The sequence below is a fragment of the Fragaria vesca genome, linkage group LG6 (assembly GCF_000184155.1).
Source record: "Fragaria vesca subsp. vesca linkage group LG6, FraVesHawaii_1.0, whole genome shotgun sequence".
NCBI classification, from domain to species: domain Eukaryota; kingdom Viridiplantae; phylum Streptophyta; class Magnoliopsida; order Rosales; family Rosaceae; genus Fragaria; species Fragaria vesca.
In genome coordinates, this window is record NC_020496.1 from 31,699,311 (window position 1) to 31,720,808 (window position 21,498).

Below are 21,498 nucleotides of genomic sequence, written 5' to 3' on the forward strand. Positions count from 1 at the left end.
TGGTTGATACGATAGGATCTGGGTTTCAAGGCAGCACTTGATCTTGATTTTATGACAGCCATGGGTTCTAGCAATTCCTATTTTTCTTATTGAGAATCCAGAAGATTAAGACTGTTTGACAGATTGTCATGTTAGACAATAGTGGGCATGGTGTTGAAATTTTTTTCTGATGTGGGTAGTTGTACTGCTTACTACTATATATATATTGCATTGAATCATTGATCTGCAACTACATCAGTTTGATTTCTTAAGAACAAAGTGCATATTACATACAGCAGGTTAAGAAATGCTCGAAATAAGTGAGGTATATTGACGTGATGTGAGACTTGGTAGCTAGAGTATTGTGGATTTAATATACAGAAGTATTTTATAAGTCTTAATTGTATGGTGGTGAGAGACTGGTCGAGAGGTAGAAGATGGAGGGATCGGGATCAGTTTATAATTGTTAATATTCCACGTTGAAGATTTAGAGTTATAGCCTTGCCGCTGAGGGTGCGTTTACTAACAAAAAAAAGAAAGAAATGAAATCATAAGGAGTCATTTCCATTCTTCTCTAAAAATGTGTTTACTAGCATTAAAGGGAATCAGAATATGTGGGTCTCACAATTAAAACAAGGAATTGTGTATTAGATATCATTCATGGTTGAATCAACCCTTTCCAAAATTGACCTCATAATTTCATAAAAACACAAACTATCAAGTACAAAAACCATATACATTTATATTAAGAGGGTAATTTCGTAATCAATTTTATTTCTATTTTGATTCCTTATTATTCATTCAACAAGTAAACATGTAATATTAATGACTCATTCTCACTCTCATTCTTTCTCTTTCCCATTCTTTTGGTCTCCAATTCCTTCTTAATCTCATTCAGTTTGTTTGAAGCTTTAATATAAGAGCCTCATAAGTCATAACATTAACACGTTTGATGTATAATACAACTTATTGTAATAATCATAATAGATTACATATATTTCATCACCGTGATACAACGTACGAGTTTATGTTTCGTTAAGTAATAACACCTATAAGCAGTTTGATCCAAGTCATTGAGTTTTTTCAACCACACTATCGTTTTCAAAATCTCTTTCTCTATCGTGACACGTCGATGATACAATTATAAAGTAAATATTGTTCCGTTAGAAGAGTCATAATTTTGTGACGATAATTTCATTTTCTCCACAAACATGGTGCCTAAAACAAAAGAAAACTTGGGCTAAAGCCCAATGTATTGTGTAGTTATGTACAAATAATCCAAGTGGAGTGAAAGAGACAACCTGTTATGATCAGAAAGAGACCAAACGACAGGAGCGCCAACCGTCAACAACGGTCAACCCTTTTTCAAAAATGCACCAACCTGAAAGCTCTCAAGCAAGTCCATGCTTCCATGGTCATCCATGGCTTCAATTCAAACCCTTCCGCTCTCGGAGAACTCATTTTCGCAAGCGCAATGTCGATTTCAGGCACCATTGGTTATGCCCACAAGGTGTTTGATCAAATTACTGAACCAAACACGTTCATGTGGAACACTATGATCAGAGGCTCAGCTCAGAGCTTGAGACCACTCAATGCGGTGGTGTTATATACCCGGATGGAGAAACGGGGTTTGAGGCCCGATGATTTCACTTTCCCCTTTGTTCTCAAGGCCTGCAATAAGCTTTGTTGGGTTAGAATGGGAATGGGGATTCATGGCAAGGTTGTGAGGTTTGGGTTTGAGTCAAATGCCTCTGTGAGGAATACCCTTATTGATTTTCATGCTAAATGTGGGGATTTGAGGGTTGCGACCGCGCTTTTTGATGGCTCGGCCAGGAGGGATGTTGTGGCGTGGTCGGCATTGACAGCGGGATATGCTAGAAGAGGGAAGCTGGATGCCGCGAGGCGGCTTTTTGATGAGATGCCTGTTAAGGATTTGGTTTCCTGGAATGTGATGATTACTGGGTACACGAAGCAAGGGGAGATGGAGAGTGCGAGGAAGTTGTTTGATGAGGTTCCAAGAAGAGATGTGGTGACTTGGAATGCAATGATCGCGGGGTATGTGCGCTGTGGGTGTGTTGAGCAGGCATTGCAGATGTTTGAGGAGATGACAAGTTTGGGAGAGAAGCCTGATGAAGTGACAATGTTGAGTTTGTTGTCTGCTTGCGCAGATGTTGGAGAGTTAGAAATTGGGAAAAGACTACATTCTTCTCTGCTAGAGCTGGGTTCGGGAGAGATAAGCATCATACATGGAAATGCACTTATAGATATGTATTCCAAGTGTGGCAGCATTGAAAGGGCACTTGAAGTGTTTTGGGGAATGAGGGAGAAGGATGTGTCTTCATGGAATTCAGTGATCGGAGGGTTGGCATTCCATGGCCATGCTGAAGAGTCAGTCAATCTGTTTGAAGAGATGCGGAGGTTGAAAGTTAGGCCTGATGGGATCACATTTGTTGGAGTCTTGGTAGCTTGCAGTCATGCTGGGAAGGTTGAAGATGGGCGTGGATATTTTAGTCTCATGAGGAATAAGTACAAAATTGAGCCAAACATAAAACATTATGGGTGTATGGTGGATCTCTTAGGGCGTGCAGGGCTACTCGATGAAGCATTTGACTGCATTGAAAACATGGAGATGCAACCCAATGCCATTGTTTGGAGGACTCTTCTTGGGGCTTGTAAGGTTCATGGAAATGTTGAGTTGGGCAGGCGTGCAAACGAGCGGCTACTTGAAATAAGAGGAGATGAAAGTGGAGATTTTGTACTACTATCAAATATATATGCTTCACGAGGTGAGTGGCATGGGGCTGAGGAGGTGAGAAAGCTAATGGACGACAGTGGGGTCAAGAAAGAGGCTGGCTTTAGCATGGTTGAAGCAGATGGTCATGCTCTCAAGCATTTTTTGTTGGATTCCAAATCTAAGTTAAACAGATGATGTTAAGTCTCAGATTGGTGTCTATTCTTTAATCTCATAACTATGAGTCTTCTGAGTGTTGTACATCGAAAATTATTAGAGAATTTCAACGTATATAGCAGTGTAATTGTAGCCTTTTCTCCCTATAAGTTGTTGTACAATGTACAATCATTGAGTTCAGTATCATGAAGCATATAAGCGCGCACTAATAACATCTACTGTGTTTGCATTTCACCAGAATGAACTCAAATTGAGAATCAGATTGAGATACAATAATTGATCAAGGAGAAAAATCGGATTACATTAAACATTTCATATGAAATTGAGAAACAAACATTTTAAATGGCACACGAGTCACAGTCATTCAAACTGTCACTTGGAAATACACACTAATTGACAAACTGAGCACATTGGTACGCACACATGTGTGCATACACTCAACGCCGAGAAAGGGCTGCAGCTGACATCAAGATCAAGAGAATGAAAATAACAATTGCCACGAAAGATCCGATCAAAGAGCCAGAGATTCGTTCGCAGAAGGAATTGAATTGTTGACAGATTGCGAACCAGTTGGCTTTGGCATTCCCCTTGTGTGCTAAGTACACAATAGCTGTGGCGGCCGAGGCACCTGATGTCAGAAGAGCCAGCATTCCCTGCATAACGGTATGTTCAAATCCATTTCGGTTAGATAACTTTAAGAGCAAGGCACAGTTCTGCTGTTTTTGGTATCTAAGAAGAATAATAATCGATGCTGAAAGTAGAAAGCTAGAATGTTTCAAAGTATTATATCAAAGTTGTATGCTAAAATACAATAGGGCAGCTTGATAAGCAGTTAGGACACCTTGAAAAATGTTTCATCTTTCGTTTCTAACTTCAATATATTTGTCCAAAATTGGGTAGAGTGAGATGCATTTTAAGAGTAATATGGCATGAACTGTCTTCCCAAATTTGTTTCACACATATATATGATGAATCCAGATCAAGTTATATCGATTGAACTACACAAGATCATATTTATTATTACCGTGTCGAAGAAGATCAAGATAATTCTACTGTTCTTTGCATGGCTTCTTAGGATGTGAAAGATGGAAAGAGCTAGGGAAAACATCAGATAGACACATACGATGGAATTGGCAACCACAAAGAACCTGTCATCATAAGAAGCAGAGTTAAGCAATGTTAACCAAACATATCAATATGAAAAGCATAATTCAAACTCCAAGGTTGGTAAGACATACGTAAATGTTGGAAGATCGTCATACTCAGCCCTGAACTGAAGGAACTGTGTGAAGAATGGAAGTCTTTCCCTGGTTGTTCCCATAGCTATAGCACTCGCTAAGGTACCAAGAAACGCTATTATCCTTAGAATGAAGTCGAGTATCGCTGCGCCTCTGTTCACCCCGCTTCTTGGGGCTGAACCGATTTTGGACTCACCAATCTCCATAGCTGCTGCTCCCTTCATTTTCTCTCTGGAGTTGGTTCTTAAACACACTCTTGTATTTTCTGTGTTTTTGAACGTTTGAGCTGTGCATGGAAGAGCATAGTCCTAGTGGTATTTATACATGCATTGTCTTAATGAACCAATAGGGTGTTGTAATAGCTTCATTGACTTAAAAAACCCACAAAGCCTGCTTTTGCATCATGATTCAGGACCTTACTGTTAAAAACCCTTAGAAAATAGGAAAGTTTCTTCCAGCGAGGACCTATCACATGATTCAGAGAGTTAAAAATACTACCTAATCGTACTTGCTTTGTTGTTCATATATTTTTAGTCCAATAATGAGATCACCACCTCTTCCAAGTTCCAACTCCACCAAACTCTAGGACCCAAATTTGGGATAGTGAATAAACGACTAAATTGGAAACAAATACATATGCTTATCTCTGATGAAGCAGATCAAAAGAGGGACCTTATCATGTTGGAGGGAGCTTGTGAAATGTGGAAAATAATTGGGGCAGTTGGACAAATGGTGATTGGATCTTGAATGTTGGTTCTCTGTTAATAACAGTGTGGATTTTGTTAGAGTTGGTGTGCCTTTAAGGTTTATGTTATCCTTTTTGTGGCAAAAGCTATGCCTAATGCTGGAAACTAAACCAGATTCAGAATTGATTATCTCTCTACTCCACCTTCGCAGCTTTTGCACTATGCTCGTGTATATATGATCACATATCTATGAGTTAAAAATAGCAAGATTTTTCAAATTACGGCTTACAATGTTTAAACTCTTTATATACTGCATACAATTCGTGAACACAGCTACTGATATAACCAAAAGAACAGGAGGAAAATAAAATTATAAGTTACATCGTCACCATGAAAAATTAGAATGAATTAAGCCAAAACTCTAATTGAATCACATAGCATGTCATACACATCGATGCAGATGATTGCGCACCTTACCTGAAAATTGCATATGCTAGAAACAACAACCATTACAGGCTACGGCTAATTTATTGTACAACAGTCAACACGTACCAAAGATGTACCAATGTTGTATCTGGAACAGATATAGATATATCATCCGATACATACATACTACCTAAAAGGACATAGATACATGCTACAATAACCTATAGGCGCGTAGGCATATGCTCTACAAGTACAACAGTAGAACCATTATAGGATACTAGGATTATCACCTGGGCAGTTAGGCATCAGTCATTAGTTGTTACTTTCCTTCAGCCTCTCTCGGACAACTACATTGGCTCTTTGTTTCCACTGCAAAAACTCCAAATCCACAACGTCCACTATCTCATGCAGGAAATTTTTCTCATTCCCCTGATCCCCTTCACATAATAACAACATCCAATATTGGTCCGCCTGCGCCACCACAGTAATACAGCTTTCCATATGGATCCATGACCACTGCCTCGAGTTGTTTAACAATGCAACTGAGCAGAGTATTAGTTTATGTACCACTGAATTCCAGTTCTTGTAAGAGATTTTACCCCAAACATTAACACACAGCAGAATGCTCGCTCTTTCTTTACCTGAAGATGCTCAGATCCTTCCACCATTTGATCCATCTGGGCATCCCGATGGGTGGCCCTGTCTTTTTGGCATCAACACCCTTTACAGAAGTTTGTTGGACCATATAAAAGAATGAATGAACCACAAATCCATGTTACCCTTGTTTGGCCTTGGAATACTTTTGCCTAGAAAATCCACTTGCAGACAGAAGCTTTGACAGGAAACCCTTGCTGCTGTTTGCATTGTCCTTGTCACTAGAAAGTCTTAAATTCCTTATGAGAGACCAATGTGACTCAAAGTCTGGCTCATAACCACTCTGTTGCATTGCTTGCATGAGCTCCGAGACCTTTCCAAGATTGTTCTCTGAGCGATACCTATTAATTACAGACAAGTATATCTTCATGGTCACTGTTTCACCTGCACAAACCATTGACTTCAAAAGCCTTTCTGCCACTGCTGTTTTTCCATATTGGCAAAGGTTATGGACCAGAATGTCCCAAGTGCCTATGCTTGGCTTAAGATTTCTATCCAGCATCTCGGCATGAAAATCCATAGCTTGCTCCAGATTATAAAGTGCACAGAAAGAACTAATGAGGGAATCATAACTGGTAGAATCTGGAACATTCCCTTTCTTCAGCATTATATCCAGAAGGCTAACTGCCCTAACCGGTCCTCCATACGAGCAAAATAGTTTGATTATATTATCATAGTTGACATTTTCTGGAATTAAACATTTTTCTACCATCCTGTCCAGAAAATTTTCAGCTTCTTGAACCCTACCGTGAGAAAGAAGGCCTTCAACTATTGCGTTTTGAATAATTGAATCATGAATCCAGCCTCTCAATTCCATCTGTCGACTCAATTCTGAGGCTTTCTCAATCTCCCCCATATCACATAGGCCGATTATAACTTTTCTCAAGTTGCGGTTGCTTGGTCTGAAATCCTTAGAGATCATAGTGTACAGATGGTCCTCGGCACTCAACACATCTTTACATCGACAAAACCCATGTACAAGAAAGTTGTAAGTTACTTCATCAAGTAGCAATTTCTTATCTTGCAACCGCTCTACAACTTTCTTCACAAGCAAAGTATTCCCTGTTGGGAAAATATAGAATATCAGAATATTGTAGATGCTGAGCTCATGAGGATCATTTTGTCCAATCATAAGTTCAGTCAAGTTCCATGCATGAAAAACTCTACCTTCCAGAGACATCAAACCCACCATATTGCGGTAAGTTGAGAGTGAAATGTTGGAACTTTTTCTTGTCATAACACAAAGTAACTCCCAAACTTTCTTTAAGTCGTTAACCTTGCAATGACCCTGAACCAGAAAATTATAAATTTTAGCATCAGGATGTATCCCCTTTAACAGCATACTCTGTAGTAGAGTGATTGCTTCTGTAACTTTCCCTGAAATACAACAGCCTTCTATTAATGCATGATCTAGAGAAAGTGAAAACGATGATTTCTCTCTTAGACCAATCTCTTTCAAGTGCACCACTTTTCCAAATCTATCAGCCTTGCACAACCGAGGAATTAACTGCACAGTAACATCCAAACATGGAGCAAAATTTTTAGCCAGCATACTGTCCAGCACTGTAAAGGCTACACGAAAATTCTTCTCCTTGCACAATCCTCTAATAAGACTGTTATAAGCCATCTGATCCAAGATGTTGCCACGCTGTTCAAGATCTTCTAACAATGTGCTTGCAATTCCCGTACAACCTGTAACAAACAGCTTGTCTAGGATCATATGACACATATCTGACCTTAAGTCTGGGTAGGATATCAGAATGCTTTCAAGAAGCTGCACTGCTTCTCTTAGCATTTTATGAAGGAAAAGACATTCAATCAAGGCCTTACAATCTTCCGGCCTTGGTAACCATCCGTCAATTTGAGCAAGATTCCAGCAAGCATTCAGCTCCCTCAAGTTTCCTTTTTTACAAAAACCTTTTACTAAAGCAGTGTAAGTCTCGTTGTTGATTTTCAGATGCCTTTCTATCATTCCATTCACTACTATCCTTGTATTATATGTCAATCCTTTCTTGCCGTATGCTTGGGCAAGAAAGTTCAGAGTTTCTTGGTCTAGCTGATTTACCAAGTGAAGCTTTTTATCTACAATGCTGGTGATTTCCTTGGTATGTAAATGGGATGCAGAAAGCCCTTTCAGTAAGTCGGAGATCATAGACAATGACAAATCTTGTCCCCACCGGATCATTTCATCTGCCAAAACCAATGCACCCTTCAAATTTCCCCGAGTGCATTCTTTCTTCATAAGAGAGTAATAATCGGGTACCATGCAATCTTCTAGGATCCTGGTCATTCTTTTCTCGTACTCATCCAGGTCTGTATCCAAATAAAGTCCATTCCCAAGATTATCATAAAACTCCGTTTTAGCAAATCCCACATCATTATCTCTCTTCAGTGTCACAGCTAATGGCTTGAAACCCAGAACCATAAATGCTTTGGTTAGTGGATCCTCATCTGAAGAGAGTTGAATCAGTCCATGGCTTGCCATATCAAAAACTATCCTTTTGGCTTCATCAAATTGTCTAGCTTTACAATAGCCTGCTAAAAGAATCCTGAAAGTCGACAAATCAGGTGTAGTCCCCCTATCTACCATCTCAGCAAAGACTTCCCCAGCATGCTTCCACATACCCTCCATAAAGACCCCACTGATAAGAGCATTATAGGTGCATACATGGGGGTTTAAGTGTCTTCTCAACATCTCTGATAGGTAAAGAAAAGCACTTTTTAGTTTCTGTTCACGACAGCTCCATCCAATCATGATCCCAAAGGTTACCTCATCAGGATTGAAGCCTAAAAGTTCCAACTCTTGCAAATATGGTTCTGCTCTTCTTGTTCCAAAATGGCTACAAAGAGAATGCATAACCCTATTCCCAGCCACAACTTCTGGGGCACACTTTATCTCAGCATAAAAGCTCATCAAATCATCAAAGTCCTTCTTCTCACAATAACCATATGCAACTTCATTTAAAACCAAGTTGCTAGGCTTGATTTCGAAAGCCATAGCCTCCTTGACAAAATCTCTTGCCTCCTGAATCTTCCCATCCCTGCAAAGCAGCTTAATGACACCCTCAAATGTGGCCTTCTTCACATCTATCAAATCAAAACCCATCTCCACCATATCACTACAAACTCGAAACGCCAATTGGGTCTTCCTCATTCCCACCAATTCGTCAAGTAGCACACCACAACACTGCAATGATGGCACTACACGCCCCCTAATTCGATCATACACCGCAATAGCCCTATCTAACTCACCAACACCAACATACCCTTCAATCAAATCACTGTAAATTTCTCCACTACCCAACAAAACTCCTTGACTCTCCATTGTGGAAAGCAAGACATCAACTTCTCTAATCAATCCCACTCTGACAAGCATTGAGGCCATGACCTCACATGACCGAGGTTTATGCTTAAAACCCTCAACTTTCTCACTAACCCACTTGAAAACTCCCCACAAAGACTCAACCTTTCTAGCATCAAATCCAACTTTCCCACACTGCAATTCAAAACCCAGCAATAATTCAAGCACATCTTCGGGTTTCGGCTCCGAAACCCGCCTAAGCCTACGAGTCAGTTGAGGCACTAAACCTGAAATCTCCAAAAGAAGGTCTTTTAGAGAAGCATTGGCAAAGTTTTGGACTTTACTCTTGTCAAAATATTGGGGACATCTCAAAATGACAGATTGGGCTATACCTTTGAAACAATTAGGAGATGAATCTACTTGGGTTGTTGAAGATGATGATGATGAGAACAGAGAGTAGAGAGAACCAACCTGTTTGATGTGAGGCTTGTGGAGTGAAGAGGTAGACAAAACTGGAAGCAGCACATTGTATAGAGCAATGGTAGTAATGCTTCCTCTCATCTATGCAAGCAAGAGTTTAGCTTCATTGCATATATATATGCTCAGCTTGGGCCTTAACCCGCCCAATAAGCAAACCTGACCCAGGCCCAAAGAACCTTACAACAACCCTCACTCAATAGTCACACACTTCGCGCAATTTACGAAGGTGAGCTTTCCTCTCTTCTCCTACTTCCTCAATTAAACGTTTAACTCTCTATGCTCTTATTCTGTGATCTGATTTTCGTTTGTTGTTTTTGTCTTCGTCTATATCCAGATGAAGCCATGGTCCATGGATGATCATCAATCTCAAAGCGGAATATCATCTAAAGTAAGCTTCTCACTCTATTCCCCTGTATAATAGCTCAACACACACTTATCTCTAATGGGGATTTTGGTTGTGTCTTGAGATTGTCTGTATTTCTGCTAACAAAGGAAACCCAAATTCATAATATTGCTATACCCATTTTCCAATTAACTTCATTTTACACAGTAAACTATACATGCCAATATTTAGTTGTATAGTTTTAGTTGTTCGATCCACCATTCTGGTATTTGTCAATTTTTCTTGTGTATGTATCTATATTGGTGATGTCATTATCTAATCGAGAGTGATATTTACTATGTTTTTGTTAAATTTTTAAGGCTGTGGGCGAGAGTAAAGATTGGATAAATGAGCTGCCGGATTGCATTCTGTCATATATACTTTCATTGTTAACTATCAAAGATGCAGCGGAGACTAGCATTGTATGCCGCCGGTGGAGAAATCTTTGGACGGCAAGGCCTTCTGATCTTGTTTTAGACATTGCAAATATTTTTGGATCCGTGTATGCTCCAGTCGTTGCAAGACATGAGAGATACTATACTTTTGCATCCATGACTCCTCAATTTGAGAGGCAGTGCTATATACAACGTGTGAATAAAGTTTTGGAGCTCTTGTCTTGCAACAAGCTAGACTCATTCAAAGTGGCATTCTTTTTGGATCGAGAAGATACTCAAGCTCTTGACAAATGGGTACGCTTTGCAATCACAAAGGGAGCTCAAAAGCTGGATCTTCGATTATTTAGACATTACTTACGGGCTGATAAAGATATATATGTTTTTCCTCACTGGATCCTTGCAGATTTGAACGTATCAACCCTAAAGCATTTGACGTTGTATCGATGTGTTCTAAAACCTCCTACTGGTTTTGACAGATTCGTTCAGCTAACAACTCTTTGTCTGCATTATGTTGAAGTCGATCCAGATTTTATGGCACATCTGTTCTCTGCTTGTCCGCTTCTCGAAAGCCTCACCTTGAACAGATGTGGTGTGGGCTCAAATCTGATTATTGGTCCATCGCTTCACCTGCATGATCTGAAAGTGTTATCGTGTTACCAATTAGAAAGATTAGAGATCGATGCAGTAAATGTCTCCTCCATGGAATTTACTGGATATCATACGCAGATTTCTTTTAAGAGAACTCCAAAGCTAGTAAGCTTTTTTTTCCAGGAATTGCGTCAATGGCCATTACATAATGTGCTAACCAAACTCACCTCTTGTCCTGAGCTCAGCACTCTTCATCTGGTGATCAGTGGTGAAGTCCCACAGATACCCCAAAATTCTCTAACATTCAAGAATTTAAAGCTACTGAAGTTGGATCTGTGTACGGTTGATTTTGAACTTGGAAGTGTTCTTCATATTCTGAGGGCTGCACCACTCCTGGAAGAACTTCTAATGACGGTACATGCAGCAGACTATCACGGAGATATGAAGAATCTTTCTACATTCTCACACAATTGGTTGAGAAAAATAAAAATGCAGGGGTTCCGTTAGAGATAGAGTTTGGCATTTGCATTCTTAAACTTGCAACAAAGCTCGAGTTAATGGTGATTGATCCACTTGGATCCGTCTACGACGGTGATGGAAGGTGGTACGATCTCACCTGTGGTTATCAGTATGGGAACGAGAATGAGCATCCGGGGTTAATAGAGGGGCACACAAGCGATCTGGAGTATGCGGACGAGGTCTATTACCTTTTATGTTGGCAAAAAAGAGGCAAGGCAGCGGTCCAAGAAAGGCTGAAAGAAGTAAAAACTGAGGCTCAAGTCATCATCCTCTAATGGTTGTAGTTTGTAGAATCTGTTTCAAGTAGGAACTAGGAAATAAGAAATTCTCATGATCTTAATGCTGAAACTTTCATGTTATGTGGAATGAAACAAGGTAACGCGGGTTGAGCTCAGATTATTAATCGATCTGCTGCCTGTGTATAACTTTCCTACTCTTATGGTAGTTAATTAATGTTGTAGTTCAGGGAAATACGGATGCCAACCTCTTTCAGACGAATTCCCTCGATTTCTTTGTGAACTTTTATGGTTCTGTTTCTTATTCAGAAATACTGTATTTGGCTTTGATTTCCAGCTGTTTCATTATCCTTGATTAATAACACACAGTCACAACTCACATATATGCACACCAATCTTTCAACAATGTTATTCGTGGCCTGTCCAGATAGTTGTAGAGGCGATGAGACTTCCCTAACATTCGAGAACCCATATCAAATGATATGAAACACTCAACAAGCTTATTGTATGCTTTATGTTGAGTACTTAGACAGAATGCTCAATTAGTATTTTAATTGTGTCGAAATAAATCACTTTGCAATATATATATAGCCAATGATATATACAATATTACTTGACATTGCATCATGCTTAGATTGTCAAGAATCTTTCGTTTATACAAGGATTAATATATGCATTATTGCATCTTAAGATTCAAGAATTTGAAATTGAGGAGGATCCTCCTAAAGGGTTTGACTAATTCTGGTGGTGTTCTTTATGAACACCCAAGAGGCATATTCTCATGTGATGCAAGGCCTAGTATAGAGTTGACCTCTGATTAGCATAACCTCTCCAAACGCAGATAAGAAACTCAAGCTGATCTCTCTTTTCCTCATCAATCAAAATGTACCCTCATGGCCTCATCTGTAAGCTTCAAGTTCCCATCTCAGTCGTATCTGAAGCAACAAGGACAGCAGTACTAGCTAGACCGGCGGATCGAAAATGAATCAGAACGTGAGTGCTCTTATGATCGGATTGGCGGGTGCAACGATAACCTTGTCTGCTTATTCTCAGACTGTGGTGTCTTCAACTCAGTGCATCACAGTCGGCCTCCTCGTTCTCATGTTTGGCTTGATTGTCAAGGAAGGTTTCATATCCTTTTAGCTCCATCTCATCAATCGCTTCCGAGCTGGCTCCACTTTCAGCTGGCTTTTCTTAGTTAATATTTGTAATCTTTGCTTTCCCTTATACATGAATCAATGAACAAATTCTGAGGTGGAATAATGGTGTTTGTTTGTTGGAGATCTATATTAATTCAGTGATAATTCTATTTAAGAATATCAAAACGTTTTTATGCCAATTCTCTATTTCTCTGTAAGTGTGTTTAGATGCGGGTGAATTTCTAGGAATTTAATCAAAAATAAGAAATTTTCAATTTTTTATGATTGTTTCCTCTATTTGGAGTCTTATCCGGTGAAATTAGCAATTCCCACGAGAAAATAATCGTGGAATTTGGGAGCTTGAATTCCCGACTTCAATTTCTCACACAATAAGTGTCATTTGTCAATTTCTTTATTGAGGTTAGTCCAAATACAAATTCTTGTCATTTTAAAACTATACATCATGAAATCCAAACAATGAATTCCCGACTTCAATTTCTCACACAATAAATGTCATTTGTTAATTTCTTTAATTGAGGTTAATCCAAATATAAATTCTTATCATTGTAAAACTATACATCATGAAATCCAAACAATAAAATTCTCGATTAATAAAATTTATTTTCATAAAATTGTAATTTTTATAATTTTAAAATTCTAAAAAATTATAATTAATTTATCCAAACACAACGTTAAAATATCGATCTAATTTTATCTGTAGCAGCATTTTTTTTCTTCCAGTATCTTTTAGGTGGGACCCACACAATTGGTGTTATGGGCCTAAGAGGTTGGTCGGTCCACCAAAGAAAATAAAAAAAACTAAAACAAACCGAATTCGCAGTACATACAAGATCTTCAATCTAATTTCTAAAACCCTAAATCGACGCGAGACGGTCTCCAGACCCACGGAGTCGGACCTGAGATTAGAGTCCTAAGATGAGCACTAAAAATGATGCCCTTTAATGGTCATACCAAGAAAAATAAAAAATAAAAAATTGCGGCCTAATTGACCATGCTTCATCTACTCGCTACACCCAAATAATACACTCACCCACACTGCCACATCTAACATTGATCATCGTGTCCTCTCCCCCACCACCTCTCTCTTCTCTCAGTCTCCCACCTTCTTTTTCTCCCCCCACATCTTCTTTCTACAACCTAAACTTATACCTGGTAATCTGCCCATTGATTATCATTCATACTCTCTCTCTCCCACCTCTCAATTCTCCTCGATTAAATTCTTAATCTCCTTCCTTGTTAATGAAGTCGGCGGTTAACGATCCTAAACACTATTCAACCCTTCAACCATTGCTCAGGACAACTAATCTGAGTATTTCGGAACTGATAGGTTCATGGGTTGCGTTTGGATTTTGGCGTTCTGAAAGTGAAGGCCGGAGATCGTCGTTCTGGATATTGTTTTTTCATTCCCATTTGTTTTTCTTAGTTGCATGGAAGATTCAAGATCTATCTTTAGAGTTCTGATCATCTCATGAACTCCGGACGGTTTGATTTAGGCCCCCAAAAATTCAGATCCAGATTTAGTAGAAGCTCAGAATCAATCTCCAAATGGGTGATCATGAATCTCAAAGCGGAATATCATCTAAAGTAAGCTTCTCTCTCTATTCCCCTGTATAATAGCTCAGATAGAGTTACTTGAATGCAATGATGATCAGATAGAGTCACTTGGGTATGATAACTCATTGCAAGTAATGATGATCAGATAGAGTCTGACATGAAGTTGTGATCATCATTACTTGCATTCAAGTAACTCTATCTCACAACTCATAGAGTCACAACTCATTACTCATTGCAATGATAACTATAACTAAAGCTTGATCAGCCACCAAACTTGAAAGATATCCCATAAAAGCTTGGATCTCCAAAAAGCTAAGTTTAGCATTCCTAATTGAGCTGCTCTGTATATATATTTCATACTACAATATTAAAAATAATTGAAGGAGAAATCAAATTAGTGTTTAAGGAATCAGTGATAAGGAGTCAAAGGGTGTCGACCAAAAACTGTGTTAGGTATTTACTTATCTATATTTTACTTGCATGTCAATGGTTTGGTTTATATTGAAAGCTGCCAGTGTATTAGTATTTTGGTCTTGTGTGGTTTAGTCACTTATTGAGATAATTGAGAGTTACTGAGGTTTGTCAATGGGCAAAAGCAAAATCTGAAATGTGCAAGACTAAAAGGGCAGCAAAGACAAATGACTGTATTTAGCATTGATGCTTAGTATAGTTCAGATAGAGTTACTTGAATGCAATGAGTTGTGAGGCTTTTTTAAAACTGGAGAAACCCCTTTGTATATGAAAATCAATCTGACATGAAGTTTTGTGTTCTATGCCTGCCTATGAAGTACATGGATAAATGCTTCATCATTTTTTTTTAATGAAATTTCCCTTGCCTATTGTGACTGCAGAGCATCCATGGTCACAAGAGCAGAAATTGCGCCATGGTTTAAGTAAAAAAAGGTCTTACGGGTAAGCATATTTGATTGATCATGTTATGAGTCTCAGTAGATCATTGACTACTATCGCGTTGATGTGTGATTCAGAAAATATGTAATTATTGTGAATTTTCTTCTGCAATTGCTGATGGTACTTGCAGAGTGTGAAGGAAGTGGGTAGTCAGGGATATATTTATAGTGAGAAAATGAGTGAAAACTGATCTTCAAAAGGTTAATTCATAATGAGAAAAAGGAAAATTGATCACTGTTATTGTATAAAACTGTAGTACTGAGTTTTATATTTTGATTTCATTATAATTTCAGTATAAAACTGTAGTATTCAATTCAGGCACTCAATCCTCTTTTTTCGATTGATTGTGCAAAGGAAACATAGTAGAGGGAAAAGGGAGAGATTCAGAAATAAGGGGATCCATGCATTATTATTATTCCTGATGGGTGCTCATTTTCTTTGATGCAGATCTTGCACTGATGAATTGTAGCATTGGCTGCAGTATCTAATGTGTATTCACAAGTATGGAAAGAAGCGAGAAAAGATTATAGCACAAGTATGAACACAAGCGTGTTTGCCTATTTAGTCCTGTGTCAAAACTTCTGCATATTATCCTATTTACTAAACTTACTTGGTTTGAAACTGTTTACTATACATTGTTTTTGCTAATTGGATATTAATTTGAGTGCTCCTTTTCTTTTATGCAGGTTGTTTTGGGTTTCCTCATTTGTTCCTGGAAATTGGATGAAAGTTTCTGTGTCAGTTTGGTTGCCTTTTAGTGATAATGTCTTCTCTGGATATGATGTTAAGATTATATCCCTGAAGGAAAGGTAAAGATTTTTATCTAATCTTTTTTAGTTTTGTTTTTGCTTTGGGGGTTTGTTTTGGAGTTTTGATAGTGAGTTTGTTCTATGTCGAGCAAGATGGTACAAAAATAATGACAAATGTTCTTTATTAGTGTATCGTATGAGTTTAAACGACAAACAATGCAAATGTTTGCCAAGAAGTCAACATAAATGGATATACCTCAATAGAAGAAATACTCACACCGGTACAATGCCAAATGTGAGTTTAGAGATCAATGCTACTGCAACTGGTTTCAGTTTGGAGCTTTTTCGTGTGTGTAATTGAATTTTGAAGTGTTGTTTTGATTGCAGTACTAATGGATAGAGGCATTTTTTGCAGCATCTAATGTGTATTCAAACGTATGGAAAGAACCGAGTATTTGAGCATATTCTAATACAAGTACGAAAACAAGTTTGTTTACCTATTTAATTGTATTTAGTCATGTGTCAAACTTTCTTTGGATTTGAGGCTATTTATTTAACATGAACGTTCTTTAGAGAACGTTGATATCTCTTGAAACTTTGAGGTGGAGTAAGCCTTTGAATTGATAATGACATGCCACTAATTTTTTTCATGATGAAGCGGATTAGCTGTGAGCATATATTTAATGGTGATACTTTTGGATCAGACATGGTCTTCCACTGCCTCATAGCAATCTTTTGCCCGTCCCTGAACTCGAAGGAAACCAGTTGGCTGAGAAGGCAGTAAAAGCAAGAGTACTGACAGAATAGATGACTCCCTGTCCCTTTCTATCTAAGTTTGAAAGGAACGATGTATCAGAGAGCAAAAGGTCAGTTTAGTTTGTTTCTGTTCTTTTTGAAAATGTGTTGAAGTGTTACAAAGTGTGTTGTATTTTGGAGGTATCAGATTAAATGTATAAATTCGATTTTGTGTTGGGTTCTTGAGTGGATAACTAGATTCAATTGGAAAAAAAAAAAATTATCAGTTGTAAATGAAGCAACTTGCCTTAAAAAAAAAAATGATGCAACTTCAGGCATGTTGAACATTGAAGTTCAAGTTATCTGTTACATTATAACAAATATCCATGTTTTATGTCTACATTAAATTTCTAATACTTCATATCTTTTATCTTTTCTTATGTAAGTATGTTGCATAAATTCTAGCTATTTTGATTCTTGCTTTATGATAGTATCTTGCTTGAGTGCTATCTATTTTGATGGTTGGTATCAATCATTCAAACAAAAGCATTAAAGGTAGTTAATAACCGTTATTACAACCCGCAGCAGCGCGCGGGCACGTACCTTGATGCATATATATATATATATATATCTATAATACTCAAATTGGGCCTTAGTTTCAACAATCTGCTTGTATGCTTTAGTTTCGACCTGCAGAATCTAAACTCGATGTGTAACATTATTATACGTTGTTATATACAGAGAGGTGAAATTTACACTCCTTATTTTACAATCCACACTATCATCTTTTCTTTTTAGGTAAAGTTTTCACAAAAAAACAAATCACATGTCACTAAAGACAAGATTTAAATTACCAAAAAAAAAAAAATGGGAGGGTGGATTGTAAAATTAGGACTGTAAATTTTAATTCCCTATATATATCATACAACGTTACTTCACGTTGCATCATGCTTAGATTGTCAAAGAATCTTACGTTTATCTAACCAAGGATCAAACGTTTAACATACCTTCTATTTGTTAGTTGTTATGAAGTGAATCGGTCCTACACCTCATTAATATACAAGGAAGAAGGCAACATAGTGAGAGAAAATTCAAATTTTGATAGTAGTTGTTATGGTTCCTACTTTTCGATCTGTTTTCTGCACTCTAGCTGTTTAATTCATGGAAGCTAAGAGAAATAAGATAGTAATTTCATTTAAATTTTACAGGTTACTTTTCTTATGCCATGTTGTGAATTTCAGGCACTTAATAATGGTTTGCTTGTCGACCCTCATGATCAGCAATCAATTTCTAACGCATTGCTGAAGTTGTTATCGGAAAAGAATTTATGGGTTGACTGTAGAAAGAATGGATGGAAAAACATACACCTTTTCTCATGGCCTGAACACTGCCGAACCTACTTGACTAGCGTAGCAGCCTGCTGCATGAGATATCCACAGTGGCAGACTGACACTCCGGAGGATGAAATGGCTGCTGAGGAGTCCTTCAATGACTCTCTCAGGGACATGCAAGATATGTCTCTTAGGCTCTCAGTTGATGGGGACAAATCCTCACTGAATGAATCTCTAGATGTGACTACAACTTCTGGTGACCATGAGGTGCAAGATCAAGTGAAGTGTGTCCTAAGCAAGATGAAGAAGTCGGATTCTGGTCCAGACGACCATGAAGACGGAAATAAGCTGCCGGATAATGTATCCAGCAAGTATCTTTTGTTAAGACATAGAAGAAAATTGATTGTCATAGCACTTGATTGCTATGACCAATCTGGAGCGCCTGATAAGAAAATTATTCAAGTTGTGCAAGAAATATTTAAGGCTGTAAGACTAGATTCTCAAAGCGCAAGATTTACAGGGTTTGCTCTGCTGACGGCTATGCCGGCTTTGGAGACGGTAGAGTTTTTGGCATCAGGGAAGATTCAGGCAAATGAGTTTGATGCTTTGGTTTGTAGCAGTGGAAGCGAGGTTTACTACCCTGGTACTTATACAGAAGAAGATGGAAGGCTTTTTCCAGATCCAGATTATTCGTCACACATTGACTACTGATGGGGCTGTGAAGGATTAAAGAAAACCATTTGGAAGCTCTTAAATGCCCCTGATGGTGAATGAAATTCGGGATCTTCCAACCAAATTGAAGAAGATTTGAAATCAAGCAATTCCCATTGCATTTCATACTTAATCAAGGATCCTAGTAAGGTAAAGAAAACTTGTTAGTTTGAGTGTGGGCAATTTAGAGAGGGCTTGGTTTTACTTTTGGAGCAAGTTTCTAAATGTTTTGTTTTTGCAGGCAAGGAAAGTTGATGATTTAAGGCAGAAACTCAGGAGGCGCGGACTACGCTGCCATCCAATGTACTGCAGGAGCTCAACACGAATGCAAATTGTTCCGCTCCTTGCTTCTCGAGCACAGGCTCTCAGGTACTGTTTCTGTTTTCAACTTGGGGATAGTGTTCCATTTTTCTTTACATATAGCAATGCCATTTGATTGTATACCATGTTTTGCCTGATTGTTAATAGGTATCTTTTTGTATGCTGGAGATTGAATGTCGCAAACGTGTACGTGTTCCTTGGAGAAAGTGGGGACACCAATTATGAAGAAATGATTGCAGGGACTCACAAGACCATAATCATGAAAGGGGCGGTGGGAAAGGGTTCTGAAGAGCTGCTAAGAACATCAGGAAGCTATTTGAGAGACGACATTGTTCCTCCTCAGAGCCCATTGGTCGCCATTGTAAATGGGCAAGCTCCAACAGCTGATGAGATTGCGACTGCTTTGAAGAAGTCAGCAAATCTGCTGCTGGAATGTGATTACGATGTCACTAGAATCTGAGTTATGTACTTTGAGAAGAAACAAAACAAAAGGCGGAGTGTCAATGAAACCCATCTAAACACGGCCTAGTACTAACTACTAAGAATGCAGCTAGCCAACTGGTCGTCACAAGTCGCAAGTAATCTGGTTGGTGAGATAATATGTAGGAGAGCATGCAAAAGATATTTATATATGGATGTATACATACTCGAATGTTCTATACTGTCCACCAGCCATAATTATGTGAAGGTATTGTACCTGATCAGTCAGGTTGGCCCCTATTTGATTAAACAGAAAACTGCTAAATGATAAGCAGATGATGAATGTAAAATAGAATTTACAAGTGACAATATCCTTTTTACTTGTTAAGAATTTCTCCAATTCATTTGCATTCTTACTTCTTAGCAGAGAATTGACTGTAAAATAGAACAAAAGCTAATCATCACGCTTGTACATTCATCATCTGCTTACACCCAAAACGGAAAAACGCCAATTACACCCAAAGCTCACAAGCTTTCGATCTTTCAGTTAAAATTCCTCTACATCTCTACCATAATTCACAACAAGATCATACCACCAAAAGAAATCTTATAAATATGGAAGCACCATGAGGCTTGCAGTACGCTACTAATCATACTTTGGTTGTTCCCAAACAAGCCAACAGTACCTGACTGCAAAGCTTATGTGCTCCATTCATTATAGTTCAAGCATCCCCATGAGAAACACCATGAGAGGGCACAACTGAGAAGTGTAACAGAAGTCTGTTCCAGCAGCAGCAGATAGCAAACGCAGTTTGCACACCTAGTGCGTATCAGTTGGACTACTTGTTCTTCCATTGAGCACAGAATAGAGCCTGTTAAAAAAATTACAAATTATGACAAAACAATAAAGCCATCCATCAAGAAAAAAATGCAGCAAGTAAATACCCTATAGATCAGAAACTAAAAGAACAGTGCATTTGAAAACTTGTTAAATGTAATCAAAGAGGAACACTGGAAGGGAAGAGGCCAGAAGTAGTGGTATACAATGATTTCAAGAACTTGTTGTACTAGTTCTTAGAACTTGGATGTAAATAATCATGTGCAACTGCAACGTCAAATACTCCTCAAGCTAGCGCATGTATTCCCTGACTTTGGAACCATAAACATCTAACTGAGCTTAATCGTCCTCTAGTTCTTTACATTTTGTAAATGCTTCACACAGCTTTTCCAAATCTAACAAATGCATACTAGCTACATCCAGAAAATTTATAACCATGACCTCAATTGTCCTCCATGTTCTTTATGCAATTAGAATTACTACTTACAGTGTGAACATTAGGGTTGCATAAATTTCGCTAGCTACTAAAGCAAAACCAAAAGTGAACAATTGGAAAGCTGTCTAAGTGTAAGATGATGATTAATTTATTTTGAAATAATGAAAAATTGGACTTGCATTATTCACATTATGATTCTAACAATATGCATATAGTTACACTTATGAATGAAGTGCTCAAGATTTCATTAAAGTTTCTGTCCTGAAACTATGAGAATTTTTATTCGTATTGGGAAACTTAGCTAACTTCTAGGTGAAATTTCATTGATACAGAATAAAGAGGAGGACCTAATTGCTTTAGTACTAGGATCGCTATAAATATGTCGAGGGTCCCCGTATTCTCTTAACACCTTAGCAATCTCAGTCCCCACCATTCTGTGGATCCTCAGACAGAGATTTGCAGAAGAAATTGTTTTCAGGTATGTATATCATTACAAAATAATCTGTTTTCAAGCTTGCCTATTGTGTTAGTGTTCGTACTGT

The 21,498-nt window shown here is 38.2% G+C and overlaps 3 protein-coding genes and 1 pseudogene across 4 annotated transcripts; 2 read left to right on the forward strand and 2 right to left on the reverse strand.

Annotated features, from left to right (window-relative positions):
• Positions 1-1,285: 1,285 nt before the first annotated feature.
• On the forward strand, positions 1,286-2,908 carry LOC101293513 (pentatricopeptide repeat-containing protein At5g15300-like). Its single transcript, XM_004306083.1, has one exon. The coding sequence runs from the start codon at positions 1,286-1,288 to the stop codon at positions 2,906-2,908; it is 1,623 nt and encodes a 540-aa protein (XP_004306131.1).
• A 245-nt stretch (positions 2,909-3,153) lies between these two features.
• Positions 3,154-4,349, reverse strand: LOC101311982 (CASP-like protein 1-like). The gene is made up of 3 exons (XM_004304239.1): positions 4,126-4,349; positions 3,912-4,035; positions 3,154-3,540 (listed from the first exon to the last, which is right to left on the reverse strand). Exons 1-3 carry the CDS (start codon positions 4,347-4,349, stop codon positions 3,325-3,327), a joined length of 564 nt encoding a protein of 187 aa, XP_004304287.1. The 3' UTR covers positions 3,154-3,324.
• A 1,663-nt stretch (positions 4,350-6,012) lies between these two features.
• Positions 6,013-9,753, reverse strand: LOC101293811 (pentatricopeptide repeat-containing protein At5g15280-like). The gene has a single exon (XM_004306084.1). It carries the CDS (start codon positions 9,751-9,753, stop codon positions 6,013-6,015), a length of 3,741 nt encoding a protein of 1,246 aa, XP_004306132.1.
• A 253-nt stretch (positions 9,754-10,006) lies between these two features.
• Positions 10,007-20,135, forward strand: LOC101294101 (annotated as a pseudogene). Its single transcript, XR_185132.1, has 9 exons — positions 10,007-10,060; positions 10,375-10,743; positions 11,400-11,451; positions 11,533-11,722; positions 16,102-16,224; positions 16,869-16,956; positions 18,141-19,091; positions 19,183-19,310; positions 19,410-20,135. The product of XR_185132.1 is annotated as a probable sucrose-phosphate synthase 2-like (transcript).
• Positions 20,136-21,498: the final 1,363 nt, after the last annotated feature.

What these genes read in the sequence shown, in the direction of transcription:
- LOC101293513 (XM_004306083.1), top strand. Translation starts at nt 1,286, where the DNA reads ATGATCAGAAAGAGACCAAACGACAGGAGCGCCAACCGTCAACAACGG.
- LOC101311982 (XM_004304239.1), bottom strand. Translation starts at nt 4,349, where the DNA reads ATGAAGGGAGCAGCAGCTATGGAGATTGGTGAGTCCAAAATCGGTTCA. An exon ending in GACGATCTTCCAACATTTAC is followed by an intron (nt 4,036 to 4,125) that starts GTATGTCTTACC and finishes TTATGATGACAG; the next exon opens with GTTCTTTGTGGTTGCCAATT. An exon ending in TCTTGATCTTCTTCGACACG is followed by an intron (nt 3,541 to 3,911) that starts GTAATAATAAAT and finishes ACCGTTATGCAG; the next exon opens with GGAATGCTGGCTCTTCTGAC.
- LOC101293811 (XM_004306084.1), bottom strand. Translation starts at nt 9,753, where the DNA reads ATGAGAGGAAGCATTACTACCATTGCTCTATACAATGTGCTGCTTCCA.